At 34.3% G+C, this 26,385-nt stretch overlaps 3 protein-coding genes across 3 annotated transcripts; all 3 read right to left on the reverse strand.

Moving 5' to 3' along the window:
- Positions 1-3,757: 3,757 nt before the first annotated feature.
- LOC130968401 (ammonium transporter 2 member 5) lies at positions 3,758-6,182 on the reverse strand. Its single transcript, XM_057893653.1, has 3 exons — positions 5,487-6,182; positions 5,085-5,370; positions 3,758-4,428 (listed from the first exon to the last, which is right to left on the reverse strand). Exons 1-3 carry the CDS (start codon positions 6,078-6,080, stop codon positions 3,869-3,871), a joined length of 1,440 nt encoding a protein of 479 aa, XP_057749636.1. The 5' UTR covers positions 6,081-6,182; the 3' UTR covers positions 3,758-3,868.
- An 852-nt stretch (positions 6,183-7,034) lies between these two features.
- LOC130968400 (nucleolin 1-like) lies at positions 7,035-12,706 on the reverse strand. Its single transcript, XM_057893652.1, has 22 exons — positions 12,456-12,706; positions 12,340-12,367; positions 11,872-12,026; positions 11,642-11,776; positions 11,420-11,542; positions 11,207-11,314; positions 11,036-11,113; positions 10,843-10,950; positions 10,638-10,745; positions 10,348-10,449; positions 10,229-10,261; positions 10,088-10,111; positions 9,793-9,855; positions 9,464-9,550; positions 9,321-9,365; positions 9,152-9,243; positions 8,958-9,075; positions 8,460-8,548; positions 8,238-8,322; positions 8,053-8,144; positions 7,589-7,893; positions 7,035-7,313 (listed from the first exon to the last, which is right to left on the reverse strand). The coding sequence occupies exons 1-22, from the start codon at positions 12,486-12,488 to the stop codon at positions 7,282-7,284; spliced, it is 2,043 nt and encodes a 680-aa protein (XP_057749635.1). The 5' UTR covers positions 12,489-12,706; the 3' UTR covers positions 7,035-7,281.
- Positions 12,707-21,184: 8,478 nt separating this feature from the next.
- LOC130965404 (endoglucanase 5) lies at positions 21,185-25,893 on the reverse strand. Its single transcript, XM_057890169.1, has 11 exons — positions 25,582-25,893; positions 25,270-25,482; positions 24,777-24,977; positions 24,578-24,664; positions 24,316-24,480; positions 23,643-23,766; positions 23,364-23,527; positions 22,179-22,512; positions 22,044-22,088; positions 21,850-21,894; positions 21,185-21,622 (listed from the first exon to the last, which is right to left on the reverse strand). Exons 1-11 carry the CDS (start codon positions 25,891-25,893, stop codon positions 21,333-21,335), a joined length of 1,980 nt encoding a protein of 659 aa, XP_057746152.1. The 3' UTR covers positions 21,185-21,332.
- Positions 25,894-26,385: the final 492 nt, after the last annotated feature.

The raw sequence follows: 26,385 nt of genomic DNA on the forward strand, positions 1-26,385 counted from the left end.
CACTATCAGAACCATTGAGCAATTAGAAAACACTAAAATAGAATAACAGACTAAGTGACTAACAGAGCCATTAATCCATCAGCAAAATTGTGGTTAACAATTAAAATCAAGATACAAGACAGATTCATCAGCAAATTTGAACAAAAATCTTACAGCCATCACCAACCAGCCATCATACAAGACAGATCCATCAGCAACAGGTAATTACAATTTATAAAATATTACAAGAAAAATGGAACAAAAATTGAAGAAGAAGATCGAAGAATAGCAATTTCAGAACTTCAAAGTTCAAACCAAGAAGAAGACCGAACATTCTTGGAAAATGAAGACGAGAAGCCACTAACCTGGGTGCCATGCCGAGAAGCCAGTGACGATGAAGAGTGAAGACGATGTGCCGTGCTATTGGGTTCTGGACACGAGAAAGAAGAAAAAGGCGGCGGCACTGAGGATCTGGGGACAGCGGCGACGCTGAGGACCTGGGAACGGCGGCAGCGACGATGAAGAGTGAAGACGATGTGCCGAGCTACTGGATTCTGGACACGAGGAAGAGGAAGAAGGCGGCGGCGCTGAGGACCTGAGAACAGCGGCAGCGACGAAGGGCTAGGGTTTTCTACTTTTCCCTTTGCTTCGGACTTTTCCAGTGACGAATGATTGGGGAAGAAAGGATTGGGGGGGTTTGGGTTCGCGACAGGACTGCTTTCTTTCTTTTTTTTTCAATATAAATCATTAAAACGACGTCGTTTAATGCAAACTGGGCGGTTATCGGTCCGGTCCAACCGTCCGGTTCTCGACCAATTCGTCAGTTTTCAAACGATTTTTCTTCCAACAGTTTTTCATAGAGGACCGGACCATTTTTATCACTGGTCCCTGGTTGAACCGGTTCGACTAGGCGGTCCGGTCCGGTCCGGTTTTTAGAACCTTGCTTATAGGTATTCTATGTGTGCATGCCATGGCTGCTATTGCGAAAAGGAGAGACAGAGCAGACACATATGTGCATAAGTGGCTAAAGATGGATGCTTTTAGAGCAACATATGGTCATTCCATTAGCCCTGTCAACAATGAAGAGTATTGGGAGAAATCTGGAGAAATAAGCTCAATCCCTCCTAAGATTAAGAGGCCAATAGGGTGTCTAATAAAGAGAAGGAGACCAGATCCAGTGGAAGATGGACCAGAGGGTACTAAGGCAAAAAAGACCTTTAGAGTCACATGTGAAAAATGTGGAGAGTCTGGCCACAATGCTAAGACCTGAAAGGGAGCTCCTAAGGCTGAGACTAATCCCAAAGGAAAAGTCAAGGGAAAATCCAAGAAAAAGTCATTTGCAACACAAGAAGAGGTTCAGGTTTCTCAATCGGCACCTGTAACTCAGGTATTCATGATTAACACTTACCTTGTTATAGTAAATGTGATATATTGTGCAGCTTGAGATCTGTGATGACATGTTTAGGATTCAGGTTTTTGACAGTAATTAGTTACTCTGTTATAGGGACTAACCTGACATATCATATTATTAATTAGGGATCTGTTTGACTTATAGTATAAATTCTAAAGGACCTATTTAACTTATAACATACATCATAAAGGATTTAATTGTCCTAATAAATTTGCTCATGTATGAGGTTACTCAGCCTGAGGCACCAACAAATGCTACTGTACCAAATGTTGGAATGAGTATAAATGCTGCAACTGTAAGTATGTTTGATAATGTGTTTCACTATTAATTCCTAAACACTAGATACTAATATCTTATGTTAGAATACTCATAATTGTTTACAATTCTATCAGGAAAGACAAACTCAGCCTTAGCCTCAGCAACTTTTTAGATGCCCAAAGCAGACAATAATTAGGCCCAAGAGTCAAGAAAGTGTGAGTGCTTAGACAATAGCAGCTGCAAGTAGTGGCACAATCTCCAGAATGTTTAAATTCATTCCAACTCCTAGATTGAACCTCTCTAAGAAGAAATGATGCTTTCTTGAATTTTATTGTGAAAGGGACAAGACCTTGTTTGTTATTTTGAAAAAAATAGACCTCCACTTTTAATACTTTTTGTGTTACCACTTTACATCAGTGTGTGTAGAAGGAAATAGACCTTATTTGGTTTGTTAACATTTTGATACTACTTATATACATACTTTATGTTGATGCTACTTTATGTTAATATTTTGATGCATGATATTTGAATATTCTAGTTTGGATTATATACTATATTTTGTAATATCCATTTGGTCAAGTTACTTTGCATACTCTGATTTGGATATAGACTAGATTCAATTTAGCATCATTGTCAACCTCTAATGTTCATTTAACTAAAATGAGCCATTCAAATACAATATTTGTTCAACAAACATACAATGCTAATTGTTTAAATAACCACCACATAGATACAAAACAAAATCATAACTACAAGTACACTTATTATTACACTACTAAACAACCTGAAAACACTATCTTTCTTGAGTTTCAAACTATCTTCATTGCTCTTTATTAACATCTCTTCCAATTGTTTCACTCTCTCCTCCAAGCTATGATTCAAACCTACACCAAATTCTTCACCCACGCATGTCTCCACAGAGGCCAATTTGCTGCTTTCAACTACATCATCCACCAGATACCCAAAAATCTCATCAAACTATACAAAAAACAACAATAACTTTATTTTTCCTGCAATCAGAATAACAAAACAAAAATCATAACATTAGTCATAGTCCCCAATTATCAAAACTATAGCACCACAAAAATCCACCACTCTAAAGTATCTTGAAGTGAGGATAACCAAAGAACAGCCTATTTGAATTTTCTGCTGTGCGAGACCTGGATATTACAGCATCTGTCCTGCACTTACACTTAGGATGTTCTCCTCTTCTAAGTCGCCCCTTTCGGAAGCCAGTCGAACCGCTGTCAACACTGAAGACATCATCGATAGTTCTCTGACCACCAACTGACGTGTTGCCTCCACTCGCCATCACTTTCTTCGAAGCCAAAAACTCTCTCTCACATACTAAGATACATGGGTTGGAGACAAAGAGACATGGGTTAAAGATAAAGACCTAATTTTATGATGATCCCCTTTTGAAACAGCGACGTATTACACCTCTCACAACGCTGCCATTTTATAACATTGACATGAGAAAACTTGGGGACTAATATGTCCCACTCAAAACGACGTCATTTGAAGAAGTCCTTAAACGACGTCGTTTTGGCCACGTGTGCAGGGACTAATGTGTCCTGGAAGCGACGCATAGCCTTTAACCTGACATGTGACACTGATCACCTCCACGTAAGAGAGAGTGTGTTTGCATTGATTAACCGGGATGTACATGGCATATATTTAACAATTTCGGGGACTAAAGACTTAGTTAATTTTTCTGACGGACAAATTTGTCGGACGGGCCAAATTTTTGGAGTCCTATTTAGGATATTAGTCTATATATAATTTGGTATCTAATTTTTGTCAAATTTATTTTTTATAATAAATTTCAAATATTTAATAATTAGTTATTTTTATACTTTTAACCTGCTTCATCAACGTCACATCATCACTTTCAGCACACTTGGACCAAGGCTTTTGCATCATGTAGGGTTTTTCACATCATCGTACTTTTTTTAGATGATTATAGTTGCTAATGCAAAAACTATTTTTAACCGGTATTAATTAGTATGAAATAAGAAATGCCATTTATACTAATTAATAGGTTGTAATAATACCCAAAAAAAAAAAAAAAACATGCAGGCACATTTTTGTGAGGAAAATGAACTAAGAGAGGAAAAGAGAATCTATAACTTGACAGAAATTACAGTAGTTCCAATGAACATGAATTAGTACTTTTTTTTAGCTCTATTTATTCCATATACTACTAACTATTGTCTCTCTCTACATCATCTCAACTTGGCCACTACGCTTTTTCTTATTGGTGGCTGTTTCAACATCATCATACATTGAACTTGCATACTTAGAGCTTGCATTCTCAAGCTTATCACCTTGACCCCATATAGCATAAGCCTCTTCACCATGAGCAGCTTCATCACCAATCTCCATGTCTTCCTCAGACATCCTCAGAGGAATAAACATCCTAATCAAGAGGCATATCAAGCTTGTGCTAATGACATTCAATGTGACCACAAAGAAAATCCCAACCAACTGAATCCATATTTGTCTAAACCCTGTTTTGCTCATTCCCATTTTGAGGCCATAGAAGAGTCCAACATATTTGTTGTAAGAACCATAGAACAAGAAGTTGAGCTTTGGCACAGCAAATAGGCCTGAAAGGACTCCTCCAAGGGTTCCTGCAATGGCATGAGTGTGCAACACTGCCATTGTGTCATCCACCTTTTGGAGAAGCTTTGATCTCTTGTGAACTACCATCATTGTGAACCATGGAATTGAGCCTGATAGCATCCCCATTAGAATTGCTGCCCATCCTTGCACAACTCCTAATCAACAAAATCAACATACAACAATTGTCTTTTCATCATCACTTTCAATTTCTATAAAGCACTTAGATTCACTAAGAGGAACTCTAATAAAATGCTTTTGGTGTTTCAAAATTTCGAAATAGATTAGAGATGATTGATGAAATGTGATCAATTTTCATGTAAAGAAACGGTTTCACTTTGGTGAATAACGAATTACATTTTATTACTTTGTATAAAATTTAAATTGAATTCAAACTAAAATATTGGAGTGACCATTATTCATGATATATAGTATCATAAGTACTAATATGACATTTGCTAGGATCCAAAATATAATTAAACTAAAATTGAATATTCTAATGCTCTAAATATGAAATTGTAACAAAATTTAAATCATAATATAATCTGATCTAGTAAAAATATTTAAAATTGATTGACTTATTTAAAATTATAATATTAAAAAATTTTAAGTATAATAAAAATCCAGGTGCAGTCTAACTTCACTTGATAATTGAGAGTCGTTAGATAAAGATTTAGTCAAATCAATCAAATTATTTAACTCTCTCAACTATCAACTTCACGTGAAGTTGACTTGACTGCCCTTTGAGTTTTTACTTTTAAGAATTAATCGAATCCATGAAAGTTAAAATTCTTACGAGGAAAAGCCTACGAACCTGCGGCAGGGGTAATGCAGACCAAGCCGGTGATCATGCCTTGAACAGCACCAATGACGGAGGGTTTGCGAAAGAAGATGACATCAAGAATGACCCAAGTGAGCAAGCTGGTGGCAGTGCAAGCATGAGTGTTCAACACAGCCAGGGAGGAATCCAGGCCTACTGAGTAGGGGTCGCCGCCATTGAAGCCGGTCCACCCCATCCAGAGTAAACCAGCCCCAGCCAACATCAGTAGGATGTTGTTTGGAGGAAACCTTTCTCTATCCTTGTTAAGACGTGGTCCAACCTGCGTAACAAGCATTATTTGTTAATCATATTCATGTATATATCAGCATCTTAACTATTATCTTTATATATAAAGATATTCATATAAACACTGTCTTATGATCATATATTGCTTACCCAATAAGCAGCAGTGAATCCAGCAACACCAGAAGACAAATGAATAACATATCCACCAGAGTAATCAATTATCCCAAGCTTGAACAAGAACCCATTTGGACTCCATATACTGAATGCAGTGAAGGTGTATGAGAAAGTGAGCCAAAGAGGCACAAAAGCCATCCATGCATAAAAGTTCATTCTTCCCAACAAAGCACCAGCTATCAAAATCAATGTTATGGCTGCAAACACACCCTGGAAATACACCATTGTTGCATTTGGGAACATCCCTGAAAATGCAGGGTCAAAAAGGTACTTTTCATCAAGTGCAACCGCAGCTTTACCCCAAAATGGTGCAAGCTTATCACCAAAGGACATTCTATAACCCCATACAATCCAACAGAAGAGGACACATGCAAATGCATACAAGCACATGAACGCTGAGTTCACTGCCCATTTTTTCTTCACTGCTCCTCCATACAAGATTATGAGTCCAGGAACACTTTGAAGGCCGACGAGTGTTGCTGCGACGAGTTGCCACGCATTGTCGGCTTTGTTCAACCAATCGGGACTCGAGGGGGATGGCATGATGTTCGAAGGCAATGTGGCTGCCATGTTTTTTTTTTATGTTCTCTATATATTTCCTCCTATCTTGTTAGTATACTTTATTTATCTGGAAAGGAAAAGAGAACGAATGGGAAGTTTTAGAGGTGTAATATGGTGCTTTATATAAATTGAAGGACTTTGTTTAATTGCTTTTGATTCTCTCGACATAGCTGTAACCTGTTTCATTTTTTGTCCAAGGTTGTTACATTGTCTTAGGCCACTTCGTTCTTAATAATATTTTTCTATACACTGATGACGGGTATTACAAGTGCTTTTGTTATTAACGGCATCTCCAATGCTCATCATTTTATAGATTTCCTTTATTTCTTGGCGGTTTTGGCACTCTCTGCCAATCACAAAGCTGAAAGACGTCGAGGTACACCATTTAAATATTGAGTCTTATTATTGTTCTAAAGACATTTTAAAAGGTACAATTTGAGAAGAAAAAATCATTTTATCCTTTTAAAAATTTTTATGATCACTAATCCTGAATAGATAATGTCACGCGAATATAAGTTCACTTGGCATGGGGAAAAAATGGCAAGGGAATCCAGTATGGACTATGGAGTAGCTGAAAGACCACAACTGGAATTTAACCTTGTGAATAAACGAATTCGCATTTTGTCTTGACGCACAACTGTGGAGGGTTTTGAAAGGGTGCAAGCAATTATGCTTGTATATTGCTAAAGTAAAGGCAAGAATCTGGGTACTGGTAGTACTGAATCTTGCATCACTAAAATTTCATTATTAATTATCATAAACTTTTGGAATTTGGTAATTTATCCTATCGAAAGATGCAAATATTGGGATGACTTTACTATGGGAAACTTACATCATTAAAACAACTCTAGGATGATTCAACAAAAGTATCAGCCGATTTTAACATCGCAAAATCAAAACCTTTTTTATAACCAATTATTCCTCGAATAAAATAAACACAAACTGAAAAAATGGGCACTACAGTTTTCCTCAACATGAAATATTGTCATTAAAAATATTATAATTATATAATAAAGAGTTCTCTAAATGACTAATAGGGATAACGCAAGCATACAAAAATTTAATCAGACAGGTACTGGACCACCACTTAGACTTTTTCGGTACACTGGATTTTAACGAATTCATCTTAGTAAAACAAAATTGAAGGGCAAAACAGCTGAATATAAATTACGGTAACTAAATATAGTAAACTTCCCCGAAATCCACCACTCTAGTCGTCATCGGCAAATGTGGTCTTTTTTCCTGAACACGGGAAAATCAAAATCTTCAGAAATTGACATGGAAAAAAACAACACATTCAGATTGAGGAGAACAAATTGCATTGATGCATATAATCAATCAAAAGCTAAAATGGTAACATAATATGAATAAACAATATTCAATCAGCGAAAACTATTAGGTTATAGAATGTTGAAACTTAAGTATCCATCAAATCCTTAATTCTCAATCCTCAAAACGTAAGCAACAATCAATGTCCGAAAAAATCAGAGCAATGGAAAGGAAATTGTTGCATGTACCTTCTGCAGCAAATGTCGGTTTATTTCCAAAACCCCTTCCACCACCTCTTCCTCGACCACCTCTGCCTCGATCACTACCACCCCTTCCACCACCAAATCGGCCACCACCACTCCTTCCTCCAAATCGACCACCTTCATTACTCCTACCTCCAAATCGACCGCCACCTCTTCCACCTGAACCAAAGCCATCAGATCTAGGTTTGGCTTCTTCAACTGAGAGGTAATAACCACCAGCAAGTTCAGTCTCATTGAGTTCTAGAGCTTTCTTCATGCTAGAAGAATCCTTGAAGTCCATGTAGGCAAAACTGTAAATTACACCTGGTGTCAGTTTGCTAAACTCAAAGCAACACGTAACACAATCAGCATCCAACTTGAGAAACAAAGGATGCACAAAAACTGAAATAGCAAATCTTTCACACTAAAAATAAACGAAAAAGAAAAAAGGATTTGAAGAAGAAATAAACCCTTTAGGACATCCAGACTCAAAATCTTTTGGGATTGACACCCTCGAGATCTCCCCGCACGAACCAAAATGCTCATTTAGGCTAGCTCTTATCTGCAACCACAATTTTGGCAGTATTCAAATATGAATTGCAAAAAGAAACACATGCAAGGGAAGCAGCAGCCAACATGATAGAAATAAAATTACCTCTTCTTCTCCAAGAGATTTATCAAAACCCCTTATGTATATAGTTTGACCAGATTGACGCTGACCACCTTTCTGGAAGGAATTGCTGAAATTGCAACAAGTATTACAAAGGATAAAGAAAAGGAAATAAGTGGAAGCAAGGCATGAAAGTGAGTGGAGAAAAAGATTATAGAAGTAGATATGAGGCATGGGAGGGAGGGAGGGAGATGATATAATAATTACCTGCCACCAGGGGTATATGCACCTCTTTCACGAGCTAAATCAAGCCTAACAGGACGATTCAACAACTCATGCTCATTCAATTCAAGAGCCTGCAAGTACAAAAACCAAAAGGATTATCAATACACAACCCCAAAAATCAACAAATACATAATTTAAACATCATCTTTTCAAAGTAAAAAGGGATGGAGGGTAATCAAACAATATATTGCAGTGATACATATCAAACAACACGATGGAGGAGAAAACAAATCAATAATGAATGAGAAAAGAAATCAGCAAACTGAACAGATGTTACAACAATTAAACTAACTTCATATAAAAAAACATGATAATTAGTTAACGCGGACCAATAACTTCCAACAACAGAAGTACTCAAAAAGAAATTATTTAATTTTAATACACTATATTTGACAGGTTTTAGAAATGTTGCTAGCGAAAGCTACGCAAACACCACAAATAACCCATTATTCTGTAGATATTTGAGGAGCAAATGCTTACACTTTGTGCTGCCTCTGCAGTAGCAAACTCAACATGTCCAAAGCCTTTAAACCTCCCAGTATCGTCAACAGAAAAACGAACATCAACAACTTCTCCACAATCTTTGAAAAACTCCTCACTGAACAACAGTAAGATGACATCATAAGAAAAAGAATACACTATAAACAAGGAAATATAAGAGATACAATACATACACGTCAGATCGTTGCACATTAAATGACAGGTTTCCAACAAATAGTGTCTTTGTACCACCTGTTGCAGCACTAGGTGTAGAAGGGGTTTTAGGCTGCAAAGCAAAGATATATCACCATCAAATATATTAGAACATTTAAAAAGAATTAAAAAATGAGACCAGTCACATACAACTTTCTTTGCTGAGTCAGCATCAACCATCTCCACATCCTTGGCCTGTTTCACAAGAGGGAAATACATTTAGTGCACAATCACAAGACAAAGCAAAACAGGCCTTCAAACAGCAATATTAAAATACAAAGAGAGATGCTTACACTTTTCTGAGGAGTTTTAGAAGGTTTCTCTTCTTCCTCATCACTGTCATCTGAACTATCACTGCTTTCTTTTGAAACTTTCACAGGCTGCAGTGAATAGCAAAAGAAATTGAACACAGCAAAATAATAAACAATGGTTCACATAGTATAAAATATTGTTTAAAAAACACGTGTCTTAAAGTACATAATTCAGATATCTAAATTGAGAAATTTAAGTTGAATATAATGGAAGAGAGAACTGTAGCAATTAACACTACATAATACAAGTAGGAAACTAAGGCACAGAAAGAAAAGTTGATCAAGTAATAACTCTAGATATCAAGACAGACCTTCTTTTTTGGCTCGTCATCACTTTCATCAGAGCTCTCTTCTTCATCAACATCCATTTTTCCCTGTAATAGAAAAGTGAGTCTTTTCAACAATCAGCAAAAGTTTTCCTATTAACGAAAATTTTTAAGTTAATACTATCACCAGTCATGATCTTCCACAATTCTCAATAGACAAAGGATAATATAACAATCATGAATCCATAACATAAGCTTGTAAAACATGCCAAATTAATTAAAACTAATACTAATATCTATATACACTTCAATGTTAGATCATGTGTATATGGTGAATTACCTGACCGGAGCTTTTAGCAGTTTTCTGTACCAATATAGAATGAATAAAAAATGAGAAAGTAATTCAAATAATAGTGAAGCAATACATAAATCAGGTAAAGACAAATTACAACAGTAGTACAAGAAGATAACACAAACACACCTTTTCATCTTCAAATTCACTATCAGATGAGTCCTGTAAATTCAGATTGAAAACACATTTAATGTAAAAGGACAAAACATTAACAAGTATATATGTAAATCAAGAATAAACCAACTAACCTCTTCCTCATCCGACTCACTCTCACTAGAATTACTAGACTTCTTGGCAGGCTTTGGCACGGGTACTGACTTGGCATTGGAAACAGTCTTGGGAGCAGTTTTCTGTAACACCAAAAGGTTAACTATTGTCATACAATGATACAACGGTACCTTACTACAAATACCAACCAAGTTAGGGATAAAAAAATGTAATTAAGCACATTTTGAGAGCACGTAGTACAAAAGGGAGCTCCAACTCAAAAGGACAACTAAGAATTTATTAAAAACAATCAACAAACTACAATATTTACCTTCTCATCTTCGGAGCTGCTATCATCAGAATCTGAACTGTCACTGTCATCGTTCTTCTTAGCTATAGCAGAAGGCTTGGAAGCCGCATTTGCAGTAGGTTTTGCACCCTAAATGACATAAATGATACAATACATTCCAAAAGTTATTTACAATAAGTGAACAGGTTTATCCCCTAAAGAGTAAAGACTGTGTACACAAAGTTACATTTTCTTCATCATCAGAGCTTTCACTTGAATCATCATCTGAAGTTTCAGTTGTCTCAACTTTCTTACTTGGAACTGCAGATGATTTGGCTACTGGTTTTTTCTCATCCTGGAACAACAATTTATACATGAGCATCAGAGTGCATTAAAAGAATAATTAGAGCATGGGACAAAATAAAAATAATAAGACGTACTTCTTCATCAGAGCTACTATCAGAGGATGACTCTGATTCAACCTTCTTAGCAGGCACCTTTTTGCTTGATTTTGCTTTCTGGATGATTCCAACATCCAATTCCTTAATTATTATTTTATCCAAGAAAAAGATAATCATAGAACAGATATGTTAAGAGAGTTTTTTGTTTACATTTTCCTCCCCAGAGCTGCTGTCCTCAGACTCAGAGCTTTCACTTGGTTTCTTTGCAGAAGCAGATCCATTCTTAACCACAGCAGGCAGCACCTTGGATTTGGGCACCTTTGAACAAAGAAAGACAAATAAATAGGCATCCTAGCTAACAATAAAACATATATCAATGGTTAACATGGGGTACTGTTTTACAATCCCTTAAGATTTACTCACTTCGTCGTCATCAGAGTCATCATCTGAGGATTCAGAACTTGAAGAGGAAGCTGGCTTGACTTTCTTTGCTGGAGCAACATTTTTTGCAGCCTGACTTTTTGGAGGAGCCTTTGCTGCAGGTTTCTGAGCAAAATAAAAGAGAGAGATCAGATGCAAGCAAAATGGGACAATTTTACACCCTAAAATAATAATTTGTCATAATGGTAAATGCCAGTGCCGTACCTCATCTTCAGACTCTGAAGCAGAATCATCAGAGCTAGAACTACTAGCTGGCTTGGCTTTCTTTGCAGGGGAGCTTAAAGTGCCGTTCTTAGCAGGCTGCTTCTTTGAAGCAACAGCAACTTTGGTAGCAGGTTTCTGATCCCAAAACAGTTACCAACGAAATAAGCAGAAGAAAACAAAGTAACAATATTTACACTGACATAAAACTTAGTTTTATTCATATCCAATACCTCATCTTCAGAATCTGAAGAAGAATCATCTGAACTACTCTCCTCCTTTTTCTTCTGCACCTTCACTTCCTTCTTTTGCTTCTGAGCAGCCTCTTCTATCTTCTGTTTCTTTAAACTAACTTTCTTCTCAAGTTCCTCATCTGCCTGCCTCTTTCCTGTGATCGGAATCAGTCAACAGAGAAATCCAACAAAAAAGCAATGAGTAACGAAACTTCCAACCAAATACCAACAACGAATGAAAGAAAAAAAACTTCCAGTAAACAAATTCATAACATCAATACTCATATGCCTTAACCATACCAACACATATCAATGAAGCAAGTCTAAGCACGTTAGAGAGGTAAGTAACAAAAAAAACACTCTTTATAAACCATGTACCAAAAGCAGCAAATCAAACTTAAAAAAAAAAAAAACACATCAATATCAAAACGTAATGACGAAGCAGCGACGTAGAGAGAATTTTCATACCCTTTTTGACAGGTGGAGCAGTCTCAACCTTCAAAGAAAAGAGCACACAACGCGTTAGTTATATCACGAGAGACGAATTGAAAGGAAATAGATATAGTGATAAAGAGAGAAAATACCTTGGAAGCTGATTTCTTGCTAGTCTTGGCCATTGTTGGAGGAGAAGAGAGAGTAATCGGCGAATTTGGAGGAAGAAAAAAGGGAGATGTTATGGAGGCTCTGCAAAACCCTACGTCTGATGGATTTTAGGGTTTTGGAGCAAAGAGAGAAGTGAATAAGGTTACGGCTGCTTCGTTTATAAATACTTGCGTCTCGCTGCGTATTCGGTGAAGGGGGTTAGGGTTTTGAAACTGGCTTAATGTTTATGGCAACTGGCGCCAAAGCTGTGCGTTTTACTCTGTCTAAATGAGAGGAGTTAGATATTTTTCCTCCAAGTCAGCATATTGGCCCACATGCTTGGTGGCTTTTATATTCAGAAGATTATAATTAAAACATAATCATATATTATATTAAGTAATTTGATAATTTTTAATTATTATTTTTATATTTTTATATAAATAATCATTATATTTTGTATTAATATTAAGGATTAAATTTTAATAAACACTAAAAGTAAAAATATTTTATATATGTATTTGTATGATTAAAAGTAATTACATTTAATATTTATCATACAAATAATTATTTAAAATAAGTAAATAACGTTATTTTTAATTTGATTATTATATTTTAATTATCAACGGATCAAAATTCAGCCATATATATATATATATATATATAAACAACTCAAAAAGATTAAGTGTAACCAAGTTTTATTAAAAAAAAAAAATAGGTCTCGATCTTTTGCTTCGCACAGAGTTTTATTGAGCCATTTAAAAATATTTTAAGTCTCTAATCTTTTAAAAGTTATATATATATATATATATATGCTTTTTATTGTGTCTAAATTTTAGACATAAAATTTAAAAATAAAAGAGTAAATTTTATTTTTTTTATTTCTACTTTTAGTATTTGTTTGGACACTATTATTTTGATAAAAAAAAAATTCAATGACAAATATCTTTTTTTATTTGTTGCGTGTTTAGCAAATTTCTAATAGTAAAAATAAAAGCACTAAAAAATTAAAAAAAAATCTTTTGAGAAGTTATAATTTACATCTTTTTTTAAAAGATCTTTTTCTCTTAAAAAAATATATTTTTCATGTAATAAATAAACAAAAAAGTATTTTTATATTGTTATATCCAAACATAATTGATAGATAAAAATATATTTTTGCATAAAATACTTAAATATAAAATTACTTTTACTTTTCCATAAGATCTTTTAAAAAAAATAACTCGAAAAAAAGATCTTTTCCATAAAATTTAGGCACAAAAATCATAAATACCAAAGAACTCTCATATATATCACTCCGTTCATATGGCTGCGTTTGTTTACAGAGACAAAACACTGGAACAGCGACACAAAGACACAAAATCGTGTTTGGCAGAAAATATATGGACAGATACAATGTATCCAGAGACACTGAATTAGTGTATTTTATGTCCATCCTGACAGGAAGGACACAAAGACATTGACAAGAGACACAACTTATTTTTTATTTTTTCTTTTATTATTCTTGTTAATTTTTCATAATTATATTTTTTATTATTATATTTTTCATCTCAATTTTTTTGAATGAAAAAAATAAATAAATTGAATTTTCATAATTTGTTATAGTTTAATACCAAACAGAATACAAAAACACAAAATTTTGTGTCTCTATCCATCACTATCTTGTCCGTTCTTAGTGTTTTGTCCTGTTATTAGAAACAAACACAGCCTATGAATCCATTAGATCTAACAAAAAAATCCGATATAATTTTTGTTGTGCTGACTTAACTGTTACAGATGCACAGAGTTTTTATCTTGAGGACACTAGTTTTTGTGAGGAGAGTATTATCACTAGTTAACCACATAAAAGACTTATCTTGAGGACACGGATCTTCTAAAAATGCTTAAAAACACTATTGTAACTCCAACGACCATAACTTGCACAAGCCTCATGAAGCAGATTTACAGCTAAACAGACCTAAAGCTTCCAAAAACCAAACAATGCAATCCATCAAACACAATTGAGGGACTCTCAAGGAATGAATAAGACTCAAGATGTCCAGAGAAAGGATTTGCCTTAGGAAATCAAAATTCCAACCTCTAGTGGCAGTGGCAACATCTATTTCTATTAAATCGACCAAATAATCAACATTATTAATATCCACAAGGTCTAACAAACACAAGGGATCCAATGATTTTTCCAAACAGAATTTGTTCATCATCACAAATTCAATGATCTTTAGGTTTGCAAATATTTTTTCAGCTAAGAAGATGAATCTTCATTCTCTCAGTTGAACCATTCCCAATAAAATTGAGACAAATAATGTTAATTTGATCACACAACCTTAGAAGAAAAATTATAGTTGTCTCCATTAGATAAGAAAGATCGTTGCTGCTGCTAACAACGTATTTGCTTTTCTAACCGTTGAGCTTTAGAGACATGCAGTTCAAGCTATATCGGAAGTCATTATATTTCACTCAATCATGAAAAAGGAAAATGTCCAAATATTTGTCAAAAAATTTTCAGTAGGGAGCATATCTTCTGAACGAATATTATATTATTGATCTAACTTGTTATAGATAGTGAAAATTTGAAATTGCATAATACTTTGCTTTGTAGTATATTTAACAGGCAAGAAATAACAGAATTGATGTATTGATAATAAATGAAAGGGTGGTAAGAAATTAAGCAAGGATCAAGATTGTAATTAAGGATTTTTATAAGAGTTTATATCATCAAAAAGTTTTTCCTAGAATTGGTTTTCGTGATGGACTAGTCAGTCGGATCAATAAGGAAGAATCTATATCTATAGAGGTGTTGCCATCAGTTGAAGTGGAGGAGGCACTGAAGCAGTATGGAATTGCGAATCAACTAAGGCATGGGGTAATGATGATTACAATATGAATTTAATTAAGAAGTGTTGGGAAGAGATTAGAAATGAGTTCACTATGATAAGTTTCTTTGAGACAGTTAAGCTACCAAAGGATTTAAACGTTATATGGGTGATTTTGGCACCGAAATTTGTTAGAGCAAAGGAGATTAAAGACTTGCAACATATTAGTATGGTTGGCTGTGTATATAAGGTGATATCTAAAGTGTTGTTTAGGAGGTTGAGAAGGGTAATGCCATGATTAGTCGGGGAGACGCATAGTACTTTTGTGAAAGATAGAAAAATACATGATGGGACTTTGATAGCCTTTGAGACTGTTGAGTGGTTAAAGTTGAGAAAGAAAACTTCTGCAATCATTAAGCTAGATTTTCCAAAAAGCGTATGACAGAGTTAAGTGGAGCTTTGTAGATGTTGTTTTGGCTAAGATGAGTTTTGGTCAGAGATGAAAGGAGTGAATTAGGGAATGTGTAGTTACTGCATCAATGTCGGTACTGATAAATAATGGTCACCGACGAAGTCCTTTAGGATGGAAAAGGGTTTGAAACAAGAAGATCCTTTGTCTCCATTTCTCGTTGTTCTTGTTGTTTATGCTTTGTACAGAATGATAGGAGAGGCAATTCGAAATGGCGCATTTCCCATTACTGGTAGGGAGGCCTTCTCACTGGAGAGGAAACTATCGAAACTATATGAGGCTTCTTCGATGTTTTGAATTGTTGTATAGGTTAAGTATCAACTTTGAGAAATCTAGTTTGATTCTGGTTAATTGCGAGTCATATTGGGTATATTAGATGTGTGGTGTTTTGGGGGTACAAAGCAATAGTACTACCTGTGAAGTATCAATCTAAGGGTGAATCCGCGGCTTGTGAAAATATGGAAACCAGTGATTGATAAAGTTGAAGAGAAGTTTAGTCTATGAAAAGCTAAGGTATTAAATAAAGCTGGTAAATTAGTTTTTATAAAATCTATTCTTAATAGCTTGCCATTTTATTATCTTAGTTTGTATAAAATGATGAAGACGGTTGCAAAAAAGTTAATTACAGAGAAGATTTCTTTGGGGTAAGGAGGATGGTAGACTTGGGATTACTCAAGTTAAATAGAAGTAGTACAGGTACCTAAGAAGCTGGAAAGTTTAGGATGGGTGATGCATTTGTTGAAAATATGGCGCTTCTGTTTAAACTAGAATGAGACCTGCGCGATGCGCGGAATGGTAAATTAATTATAGTATATAATAAATATTAAAAATTGTTATGTTTTGTAGACTTAAATTAAACGTGTAAACTAAAGTTAAATTTAAAAGGTATTTTATTTAAAATAATTTGTAGTACAAAAGATTTGGATATTAGAGTTGTATGTACAAAATGATATTTTTATTCGGTGGTTTGATTTTTGCATTTGTTTTAGTTGATGATGAACTTACTCTTCTTATGTGGCATTTGTCCTTCTTTTTTTTTAATTGGTTGTTGTTAGAGTTGTTACTTTCTTCTTTCTGTGTATGTTCTTGTGAAAGCATGTTCTTCATGAATTATGAGTAAACCACCAAAAGTAACCATAAAAGATTGATTCGCTGACAAAAGTAACCATAGAAGATCAAAACTCCTCAAATACCCACAATTGATGTGCTCCGTTTGTCAAATGTGACCAAATGTTAATAAAATGTTGTTAAATTATATAATGTATTCATATCCATTGTAACGTGGCAAAAGAATGTCTTACGTGGATTAAATTTTTTTTTGTTAAAATTGTATTTATTTAGTTTATTAAAAAAAATGTTACTCTTTCAAGCATTGAAATTAGAAGAACAGAAAGTGGTGTTACCCCTTCCCTTTTGGGCGCGACATCAATCATGCCCTAACAGAGCATTTTTTCATCATCTTCTTCTCTACCGTACTCCCATTGTACTTCTAGAAATAAGAAGGAGTTGAGGGGATACAATGGACGGCTTTGTCCAGTACAACAGAGTAGATTGAAGAAAAATAAGAAACAGAGTAGTAGTTGGAGGCCATTCTGGACAGGGGATGATGCTGGAAATATCTTTGAGGTTCAATGCTTACCAATCACTTGTACATGACCATTACAAACAAAAAAGTGTAAACTGTAAAAACAATCCTAAAGACACGGACACAAGCTATACTCTCATAGCTTTGATTTCACCTTTAATCTTCTTCTCAACTTTCGCGGCCGTGTTAACATTTCTCTTACTGTGGTCTGTTGGAGCAATTGACACATCTTGATTAGCAACACCATATTCATGCTCATTGAGTCTTCTAATCAAACATCATGCCAAACTTTGCTATCCCCCCATCAATTTCATCAACCCAAACAAAATAATGGCAATCTCGACTCTACAGAAGCCAAAAAATTAAAATATCAGAGATGTAGAGGAACCCTATACTTGTCTAATTATCATAAATAATGTCCCATACCTTCGAAAAAGGGCAACGAATGAACCATATTCTAGGATTAGTAACCGTCAAAGATATCCAACAAGACAACATACTCACTACAGTGACATCTTCCATCCATAATTTTCTTCTTCTTCATCTTCGAATGTGAAGCTCCTGAAAATTTGCTTCCTTCGCTTGTAGTTACCTCTCTTCTTGACATTGCTCAAATTCTATGAACATAGTTTAATTCAGGAATTAGGGTTCTTGTAGTTACCTTGGATGCCTGTGTTCGGGTTACCTGTGAAAATTGGGTTCCAACTGAGAAGAACGAAGAATTAGGGTTTAAATTGACCCTAAATGGTACTGAGTACACATATATGCCTACCAACACCTGTAATCGTCAGCGTAAACAATCCATGTATGCCACTCTGCTAAGACTATATTAGACATGGCTATTTTTGACAAACAGAGCAAATCAATTGTGGGTATTTGAGGAGTTTTGATCTTCCATGGTTACTTTTGTCAGCGAATAAATCTTTCATGGTTACTTTTGGTGGTTTAGTCATGAATTATTGAGTTATATGCACTTTCTATTGTGTTGTTTGTTCCATCTTTGCAAGTATGTTCTTCTTCCGAAAATGTATCTTGAATTTGTATAGTTTTCTTTCTCCTTAATCTCTTGATGGGTATGTGATCTTCGTCTGATGATATTATTGTTGGCGAAATTGGTTCCTATAATCAATGAATAATTTAAATTAGAAATAACAATGATGTCTAAAATAACTAAAATAAGTAATTTTTTTGTATTACCTGTTTTATTTGTTGTAATGGGTGTTGAAATTTAGTGTTGTTGGTTGGAACAAATGTATTGGTAACAAATGGGTGTTAAAATTTAGTGTTTTTGGTTGGAACAAATGTGTTACAGTACATTATTGAGAACTTTCTTTAAGATTAAAATCATTTACATTGACATCAAATATAAGTGAGGTTGCATAAATTTTTCAATTGGGGTGGTGTTTCAATGTCATTACTTTTCTGGAGTGCCATTAGATTTAAAGCAGTTGTACCCAACAATTTTTTTGCTTCGCCATCAAATAGTACAAAAGTTGTTGTACCACTTTGATCTGAAACTTTTAATTGAATTTTGAACCTAAAATAAGTATTGGATAAGTAACTAATAATTTGATAGATGAGATTATGAAAAGTATATAGAATTACCTTATTGTTAGATATTGTGGTGTTTGACTACATGTGTCACAAATGTAGTTATCTCCTTTTTCATATGCTTTCTTTGTACACTTTTCACATTCAACATAGTTATTGTTGTGTAGTTCGGAAATAAATTTTTTGTGCTAAATTTGATGTAATTTGAAGGAATAGTGATAAGAGACTTATATAAGTAGTTCAAATAGTATGGAATTTGAATATTTGTAACGTCAAATTTATTATGATTAATAATATTATTATGACATTTGTAATATGGATGTTTATTACATTGAATAAATTATTTAAAGAAATTAATAAATCAATTATTGGAGTTATAAATTTCTTGTATTGTTTACAACGGTAAGATATAATAAATATAGGAATATGAATTTAATGTCTTTGTAAGTTACAAATTTGGTTAGACACTATTAATTTCTAATTATTGTCATTGGTAATTATTGTATTGTTTTTTGTATATTTTATTTTTTTTGTTGATTTAGAAATAATAGATGATTTGGCAAAAATTGAGTGGTTAATTCTAAAATTTTGCCAAGTAAGTGATGTTGTTGACATGGCGTTAATAGAAGAAGAGAAATAACTTAAAAGTAATGTAGGTAAACTTATGTATCTACTTTTATATATTGAGAATAGATGGTAGTGGATGTTTTCTAAAGAAAATTGCACGCTTTGGAAAAAGGTGGTATGCTCGTGTGATAACCTGGATCCGAATCAGATGCTATGCACTCAGACGCTCCCTATTAGAGGTGGTCCTTAAAAGGACATTTGTCAAATGCAAATAAATGAGAAATATGTGAAAGAGAATACGATTAATGGTCTGTATATGGAGTTAGGAGATGAGAGGATGATTAGATTTTGGGAAGATAACTGATTACATTATGGTGTTCTAAAGTCTTTCTTTCCAAATTTTTTCTTGGTTTCAAACAAAAAAGGATCCACTATACGGAAATGTGAGTTTTAGGATGGGTTAGATTGGGTGTAGAACTTCTAATGGAGAAGAGATCTCTATCAATGGGAATTAGAGTTACTCAGCCAACTACGTAATGTTTTACAAGAGGCCAAATTGACAAGAGAAAGAGAAGATACAGGTGTATGGAAATTTGATAAAAATGAACTGTTTACTACTAACTCATTTGTGCAGGTATTGCAAGAAAAAAGATTACCGGATGATGTATCAAATTATAGCTTCACTAAAGCTATTTGGAAGGGGCTGGTTCCACCTCGAGTTGAAATTTTTACTTAGTTTGTATTAATTATTGGTAGAGTTAATACTAAAAATAGGCAGGTTTGATGTAATTGAATCTAATGATAATTTGTGTGTTGTGTGGTAAAGATGTAAAGAGTGTTTACCATTTGTTTGTTGTTTGTGAGCTTTCGTAGCAGGTATGATGTGCTTGGACTTGTAATGGTGGTCATTCATGGACTATCCTACGTACGATAAAGGAACATTTTAAAAATTTGACAAGAGTAACAATGAGAAAATATTATAAGAAGAAGTGGTTTTTCGCTATTGTTTGAAATATTTAGTGAGAAAGAAATCAAATGACCTTTTAGAATAAGGCAAAGTTGTTAATGTTGTTCAATTTTTATTTAAAAATTATAAAAAGTGGAGTTGTGTTGATTCCTTTAGTTATTGATGACAATATTAAATATGACAAAAGAATAAAAGTTATAAATAATCTTGTATTCTTGTTGTTTCTTTACTCCACCTTATTACGATGAATTTTGTATTTCAAAGAATATATATATATATATATATATATATATATATATATATATACATGTAAAAATTCAACTCTGAATCATTTACCTTACTTTATTTAAAATATTAACAATAATAACCGTACATTAGCCTAGTAACAAATATTTTTAAAATTAATTTTATTTGAAAGAAATTAAATTAAAAATAAATAATTGCATTTGGAATTACTTATATAAAATTAAAACTGATTTATTATATAATATATCTTTTAATTACTCTATTATTAAATACAGAGATCCCAATTTTAACAATGTAGAATAGATAGATAATAGATTACTTATTTCTACAATAAAATTCACTTGTTATTGTTGATTTGATCATTAATTACTTGAAATGGATCTAAAAAGACACAAGTTTAGTCCACTATACAGTTTCCACCTGTGTACCAAATTAAACTGAGTTTTCATATATTGATTGCTTGTAATAGCAGACTATACAATTTTTTTTTTTTTTTTTTTTTTTTACTTTGAGTAGTAAGGTAATGATCTGACAGGTTGATATTAAAAATTTACAATCATGGAAGTAGTAGAAGTTTAACAGTCAAATTACAAGTATAAAAAAAAAGGAAAAAAGAAACCCTTAATATGGCCGCTTAGGATATCAAATGTACTTCATACTTCCAATCCTCTCTACCAAAAATGATCAATGGAAGCTTTGAACACTGATCTTTGCTTGTGGTCCTTCTTGAACATAAACAAACATACACTCTGAGTCAGGATTCAAGACATTGAGCCATTGTGGAAGTTCATAAATGTTCTTCTCATTTGTTGGAGATAGACCCCATATAGATCCTGAGAGATTCTCAATCACCAACTTGAGATCTGTTATTGGCTCCAAAGAAGTGTTCTTGATGATCACTCTGTGGCGGTAATAAGTTGTAGCCCCAACAGTCCATGAGCTAGTAATTGAGTGAAGGAACTCAATTGGTGCACCTGTAACACAACCTTATCATTCTTCATTCATTGTTTGCAATTAAAAAACCAACCATGCTATACGAAGATAAAGAATCCGTCACCAAATCAGTCAGCTTATATAAAATACATTGAAAATGAATTAACCAATACACATGTTTATACACAAATACATGAATTAACTCAATTTGTTTATTAAAAAATATTGAAAAGTATGAAGCCGAAGGCATATATATATAGGACCTTACCTTCTAATGTTTTAGACAATGATGTTTTCCATGAGTTTGTGGTATCTGTCAAGCCAATAGATGTTAGATTAATATAGATGACTATAAACATAATAAAAAAAAAAGTGAAGACTTAATTCTTTGATTTTGTCATAGTTTTATCATTCTTTTGTACAATGTTCTAGTTCATCATCTATTTTGACTATGTTACTCACTTGGTGTTTTGGGGTGGGGCACTGATGATGCCTTATGGTAGTAACCTGTGACAATTAAGAAAAAGTGCTTGGGGCTTTATAGAGGAATATGCAAACAAGTGAGTAGATTATTGCTTAGTGCAGAATATGGTTCACCTGAATTGCCATATAAACTCTGCAGTTTAGCAAAGATGCCTACAAGAGGAGCTGATCCTGAAAGCGTAGGCTCAGTTTGTTCATAATTTGATCTGTCATCAGAGAATTCATCATTTTTATCAGGACCACCCACAAGGGCACCATAGATGATGTTAGGATTCGGTTCGGCACGGTGATACCATGCCTCGAATCCTTGGATGCAGCCAATCTCAGACCTAATAGAAAAGATTGAAGCAATGGAAGCCCCTCTGTGGTGAACATGTAGAGGATATTTTGGTCCAGATCCAACCAAGTAGCTCATACCCTCAGGGTTTTTGCCAAGGATGTAATCAGCCTGTGTCAACCAAATTCCACAGTTTCAATGGCAGAGTTAGCTGTGATATTGTTAATAGGACTTGAATGTTATTGGTTCAATCCAGTAGTATTAGAAAAAAAGTACAATTGTGTTACAAGGCCAGCATAATTTATTATTTTCGACCAGCAGTTAGCTAACAAGTTTACAAATATCAAAAGAAAGTCCAAATGCACCAGCAAAGTGCTAGTATAAATATAATGAGTTTTTCTCAAACACAAAGAGTTGAAACCTATTTTGGCCCCTAAAATTTTTGACCGGCCTCAATTTTGACCCTCAAATTTGTAGTTACCCCAATTAACACCCTCAAATATTAGATTGTAACCCATGTTTGCCCCTGTAGCTATCTCCGTTAACGGAGATCTGATGTGACACGTTAAGTTGATAGAGTGTGTATCCACGTGGCACCAAACTTGTCAGAATAGATGTGTGATGAGTGAATGACGTGGCAAAAGTTGAATGAATTCAATTTCTCCAGCAAAGTCTCGAACATATTGGGAAAAGAGGGCTGCAAATTGAGTTCATTCAACTTTTGCCACATCATTGACTCATCACACATCCATTCTAGCAAGTTGGGTGCCACGTGGATACACACTCTGTCAACTTAACATGCCACATCAGATCTCCGTTAACGGAAATAGCTACAGGGGTAAGTGTGAGGCACAATCCAATATTTGGAGGTGTTAATTGGGTAACTATAAATTTGGGGGTCGAAATTGAGGCCGGTCGAAAACTTCAGGGGCCAAAATGGGTTTCAACTCCAAACACGAATATAAGACATAAAAAAACACTGGTAGGACAAAACTCCAATAGAATATAGTTATATGACATGCCTGTGATTTTGCAAAATTGAGAAGCTCCTGAGGCTGAACTTGTCCATCTGGACAATTAATCTGAGTTTTTGCATCTGATAGATACTTAGAGTAAGCAACCAAGAGAAATGCAGAAGAAGAAACATACTGCATGTTGTTCCATTCGCGCACGTATACTAGACCACCTATTAAGCAATGAATTCCATCAATAGAATCTATAAAAATCGCACGTATACTAGCACACCTTATATGTACACATAAAGCAATAGTTAGAAATGATGTTACCATTTAGTGACTAACCTGGAGTCTTCTGGACATTGTAACCATCATTCTTTTGCAAGGAAGCACAGGTAAAATAATCTGCCTTGGCTTGGTACTGCTTCAGTGTAGAGGCATATGAACCAGCCTTTCCTTCTAGTAACACCTGCAAATTGGATTCAACCATTTATTTGCATGTTTCTATTGAACTATAATTGGTACACACATTTGCATGTTATAACTATCATAATACAGCCCCTCATGCAAGGGTATTTTTTTACAGTTTGAGTGAATTTTGCATAGGTTTTTAATTTTTTTTTTGTCTTATGCTAAAATTTTTTTTCGAAGACTAAAAAGTATCAAATTTTTTACCTTTCGCTATAGAATCTCTGATATAATATTATGAAATCACCTGTTTTAAAAACTTAAACTAATGGAAAGAAATACATGAATAGTTATATATCTAATAAGAAGAAAATAATATTACTTAAATGGATTTTAGTTTAATGGCTTAATAAATAGGGAAGGAAGAGGTTATTCAAAAATGCTATTCGTATACCAAAATCAGCCACCAAAAATCAGTCATTAATGTATTTGTGTATAAATACATGTAGGTTTAATTTATTTTTAATGTGTATTTATATTCCAACATATATTTTATACTGGTGGCTAATTTTGATTAGCATAGTCGAAGATTATTCTAGTGGTTGATTACCTTCGACAAGAGGATTTGTACACCGGCATATTTATTGTCCCAAGAGAACTCCTTCACTGCCCAGCCACTTCCACCCATGTACACAGCATTGTCCACCACATACTTTAGGTAGTATTCATCAACAGTTGCTTGATGCAACCATGCTGCAGCCCATAATAGTTCATCCTTCACATCAAAAGGTTATTTGATTTAGGCTTGTGCATTGTAAGACACAAATAGGACTATAAAGACACAAAATAGAGAAAAAAATTTGTTTACTCACTGAGTAACCGGAAGAAGTATAGAATTGCTGAGCACTAGTTATGGAATCATCATATAGACCTCTGAACCTATCGGCAAATGTGAAGAGCTGCCACAAAATATATACATTAACATCAATAAAGCTCCTTTGATGATTGATCAAACAACTTTTTAATGTCGCATCTTGTATTCCTTTCAAGTGTATAAGTGATTTTGGTTACCTGTTTTGCATGAATTAGGAGAAGATTAGAGTAAGAAGAGTTGTAGGGCTTGAAGGCTATGGATGCTGCAGCCAATGCAGCTGCAGTTTCACCTGCAATATCAGAGCCAGGATGCTCTTCATCAACTTTATAGGCAGTTCTTGAAGTTGTCATGTCTTCAGCACGCTCCCAGCAATAGTGATCCGAGGCTCCATCCCCTACCTGAAATTCCCATGGCAAACCAAAATTCAAAAGCATGTAGTTGTCTTCGTAGAAAGTTGTTAGCTGAGAATCGTGAAATGATTTAACATGTTTGACTAAATTGTTATTTAACAGTTCTCAACTATGAATTTTACTGAAGACAACTGCATACGAGTCTTCACCTATAAACAATGCTATGAAATAATTGAAATAATAGTTTGATCTTAACAACAAAACTTGTGTCACAAGTAATTTAGCATCCAAAATTTTATAGCCGAACAACAAACACTAGAAACTATCAGTAGCAGTTTACCTGTCCCCAAAGAACATTAGGCTGAGGATGTGCTTTGAGGAAGTAATCAGTTCCCCATTTAATGGCCCATAAAGTGTGTCCCATTTGGTTCAAGTCAGTGATCTCTTTTCTGAACTCAATGGCTCCCCATGCAAGCATTGTCACACTATATGCCATCGGCAGCCCAAACTTCACATGATCCCCAGCATCATAGTACCCTCCCACAAGGTCAACCTGAAAAACATAAACAACCATAATATAAAACATTTAACACAAACAAAATCCATAGTGGGGCTCAAAAAATACAAAATTCATTTCATGGGGACAACTCACTCCTTGTGAAAGTCCATCATTGAGGCCAGAATCACCGCGCCACTTGACTCGCTGCTGAGGTGGCAATTTACCAGACCTTTGGGCTTCAAAGAACATCAAGCTCTTGTCAACAGCATCACCATAGTTGAAGCTTGAGGAGTAGGCTAAGCTTGCCCCTAAAAATAAGCCTAAGTGCAACAGTAGTAGTGTTATGATGCATAAAGAGATGTTCATGATGGTTAGAAAATGAGAAAGAGAACTACTGTGACCAAATGAATGAACCAACAATGTTTCTTTCTTGCTTGCACCCTTATGCATGCATTGCAAATACATGACAGTTTCTTATATATATAATATAACAAAACAAAGAAGAAAGAAAGAAAGAAGAATCATTAATCAAGATCAAGGGATTTGAGACTATGTTATGCTATGTGGTAGGCATCACGTTGTCATTGGCGTTGACATTGGACTGTGGACACTACACACTACGAAGAGGTTCTCACGTTTTGACGTGTTAACGTGCTTGTTAATAATCAAATATATAACACTATTTCATATCTACGCCCCTGCCTTCACATTGTTTAATCTGAACCTTACTTGGATATGGATATCATGCCAAATGTTTATAGGTACTACTACTAGAATATAATATTTAATTATTCTATCCAATCATAGTATATATCACAAATTAAACACCATGTATTGTTTTTGGTGACTAAACAGAAAAAAAAGAGAAAAAGAAGCAAAATAACTAACATTACAATTCAATTTAATAGAATGAACGGGAGGTGAACCCAATGCAAATACCATCTATTGTTTGACTAT

Source organism: Arachis stenosperma, chromosome 3 (assembly GCF_014773155.1).
Source record: "Arachis stenosperma cultivar V10309 chromosome 3, arast.V10309.gnm1.PFL2, whole genome shotgun sequence".
Taxonomy (NCBI): domain Eukaryota; kingdom Viridiplantae; phylum Streptophyta; class Magnoliopsida; order Fabales; family Fabaceae; genus Arachis; species Arachis stenosperma.

Bases quoted from the DNA above. Each gene is read 5' to 3' on its own strand.
- LOC130968401 (XM_057893653.1), bottom strand. From the start codon at position 6,080: ATGGCAGCCACATTGCCTTCGAACATCATGCCATCCCCCTCGAGTCCC. The intron at 5,371-5,486 runs GTAAGCAATATA...CTTGTTACGCAG, and splicing joins GATTCACTGCTGCTTATTGG to GTTGGACCACGTCTTAACAA. The intron at 4,429-5,084 runs GTTCGTAGGCTT...TTTGTTGATTAG, and splicing joins CTGCATTACCCCTGCCGCAG to GAGTTGTGCAAGGATGGGCA.
- LOC130968400 (XM_057893652.1), bottom strand. From the start codon at position 12,488: ATGGCCAAGACTAGCAAGAAATCAGCTTCCAAG. The intron at 12,368-12,455 runs GTATTTTCTCTC...TTTTCTTTGAAG, and splicing joins GCAAGAAATCAGCTTCCAAG to GTTGAGACTGCTCCACCTGT. The intron at 10,450-10,637 runs GTAAATATTGTA...TTGGTGTTACAG, and splicing joins GCAGCTCCGAAGATGAGAAG to AAAACTGCTCCCAAGACTGT.
- LOC130965404 (XM_057890169.1), bottom strand. From the start codon at position 25,893: ATGTATTTGCAATGCATGCATAAGGGTGCAAGCAAGAAAGAAACATTG. The intron at 24,978-25,269 runs GTAAACTGCTAC...TGGGAATTTCAG, and splicing joins CTAATGTTCTTTGGGGACAG to GTAGGGGATGGAGCCTCGGA. The intron at 23,767-24,315 runs GTAATCAACCAC...TCCAATTTGCAG, and splicing joins TACAAATCCTCTTGTCGAAG to GTGTTACTAGAAGGAAAGGC.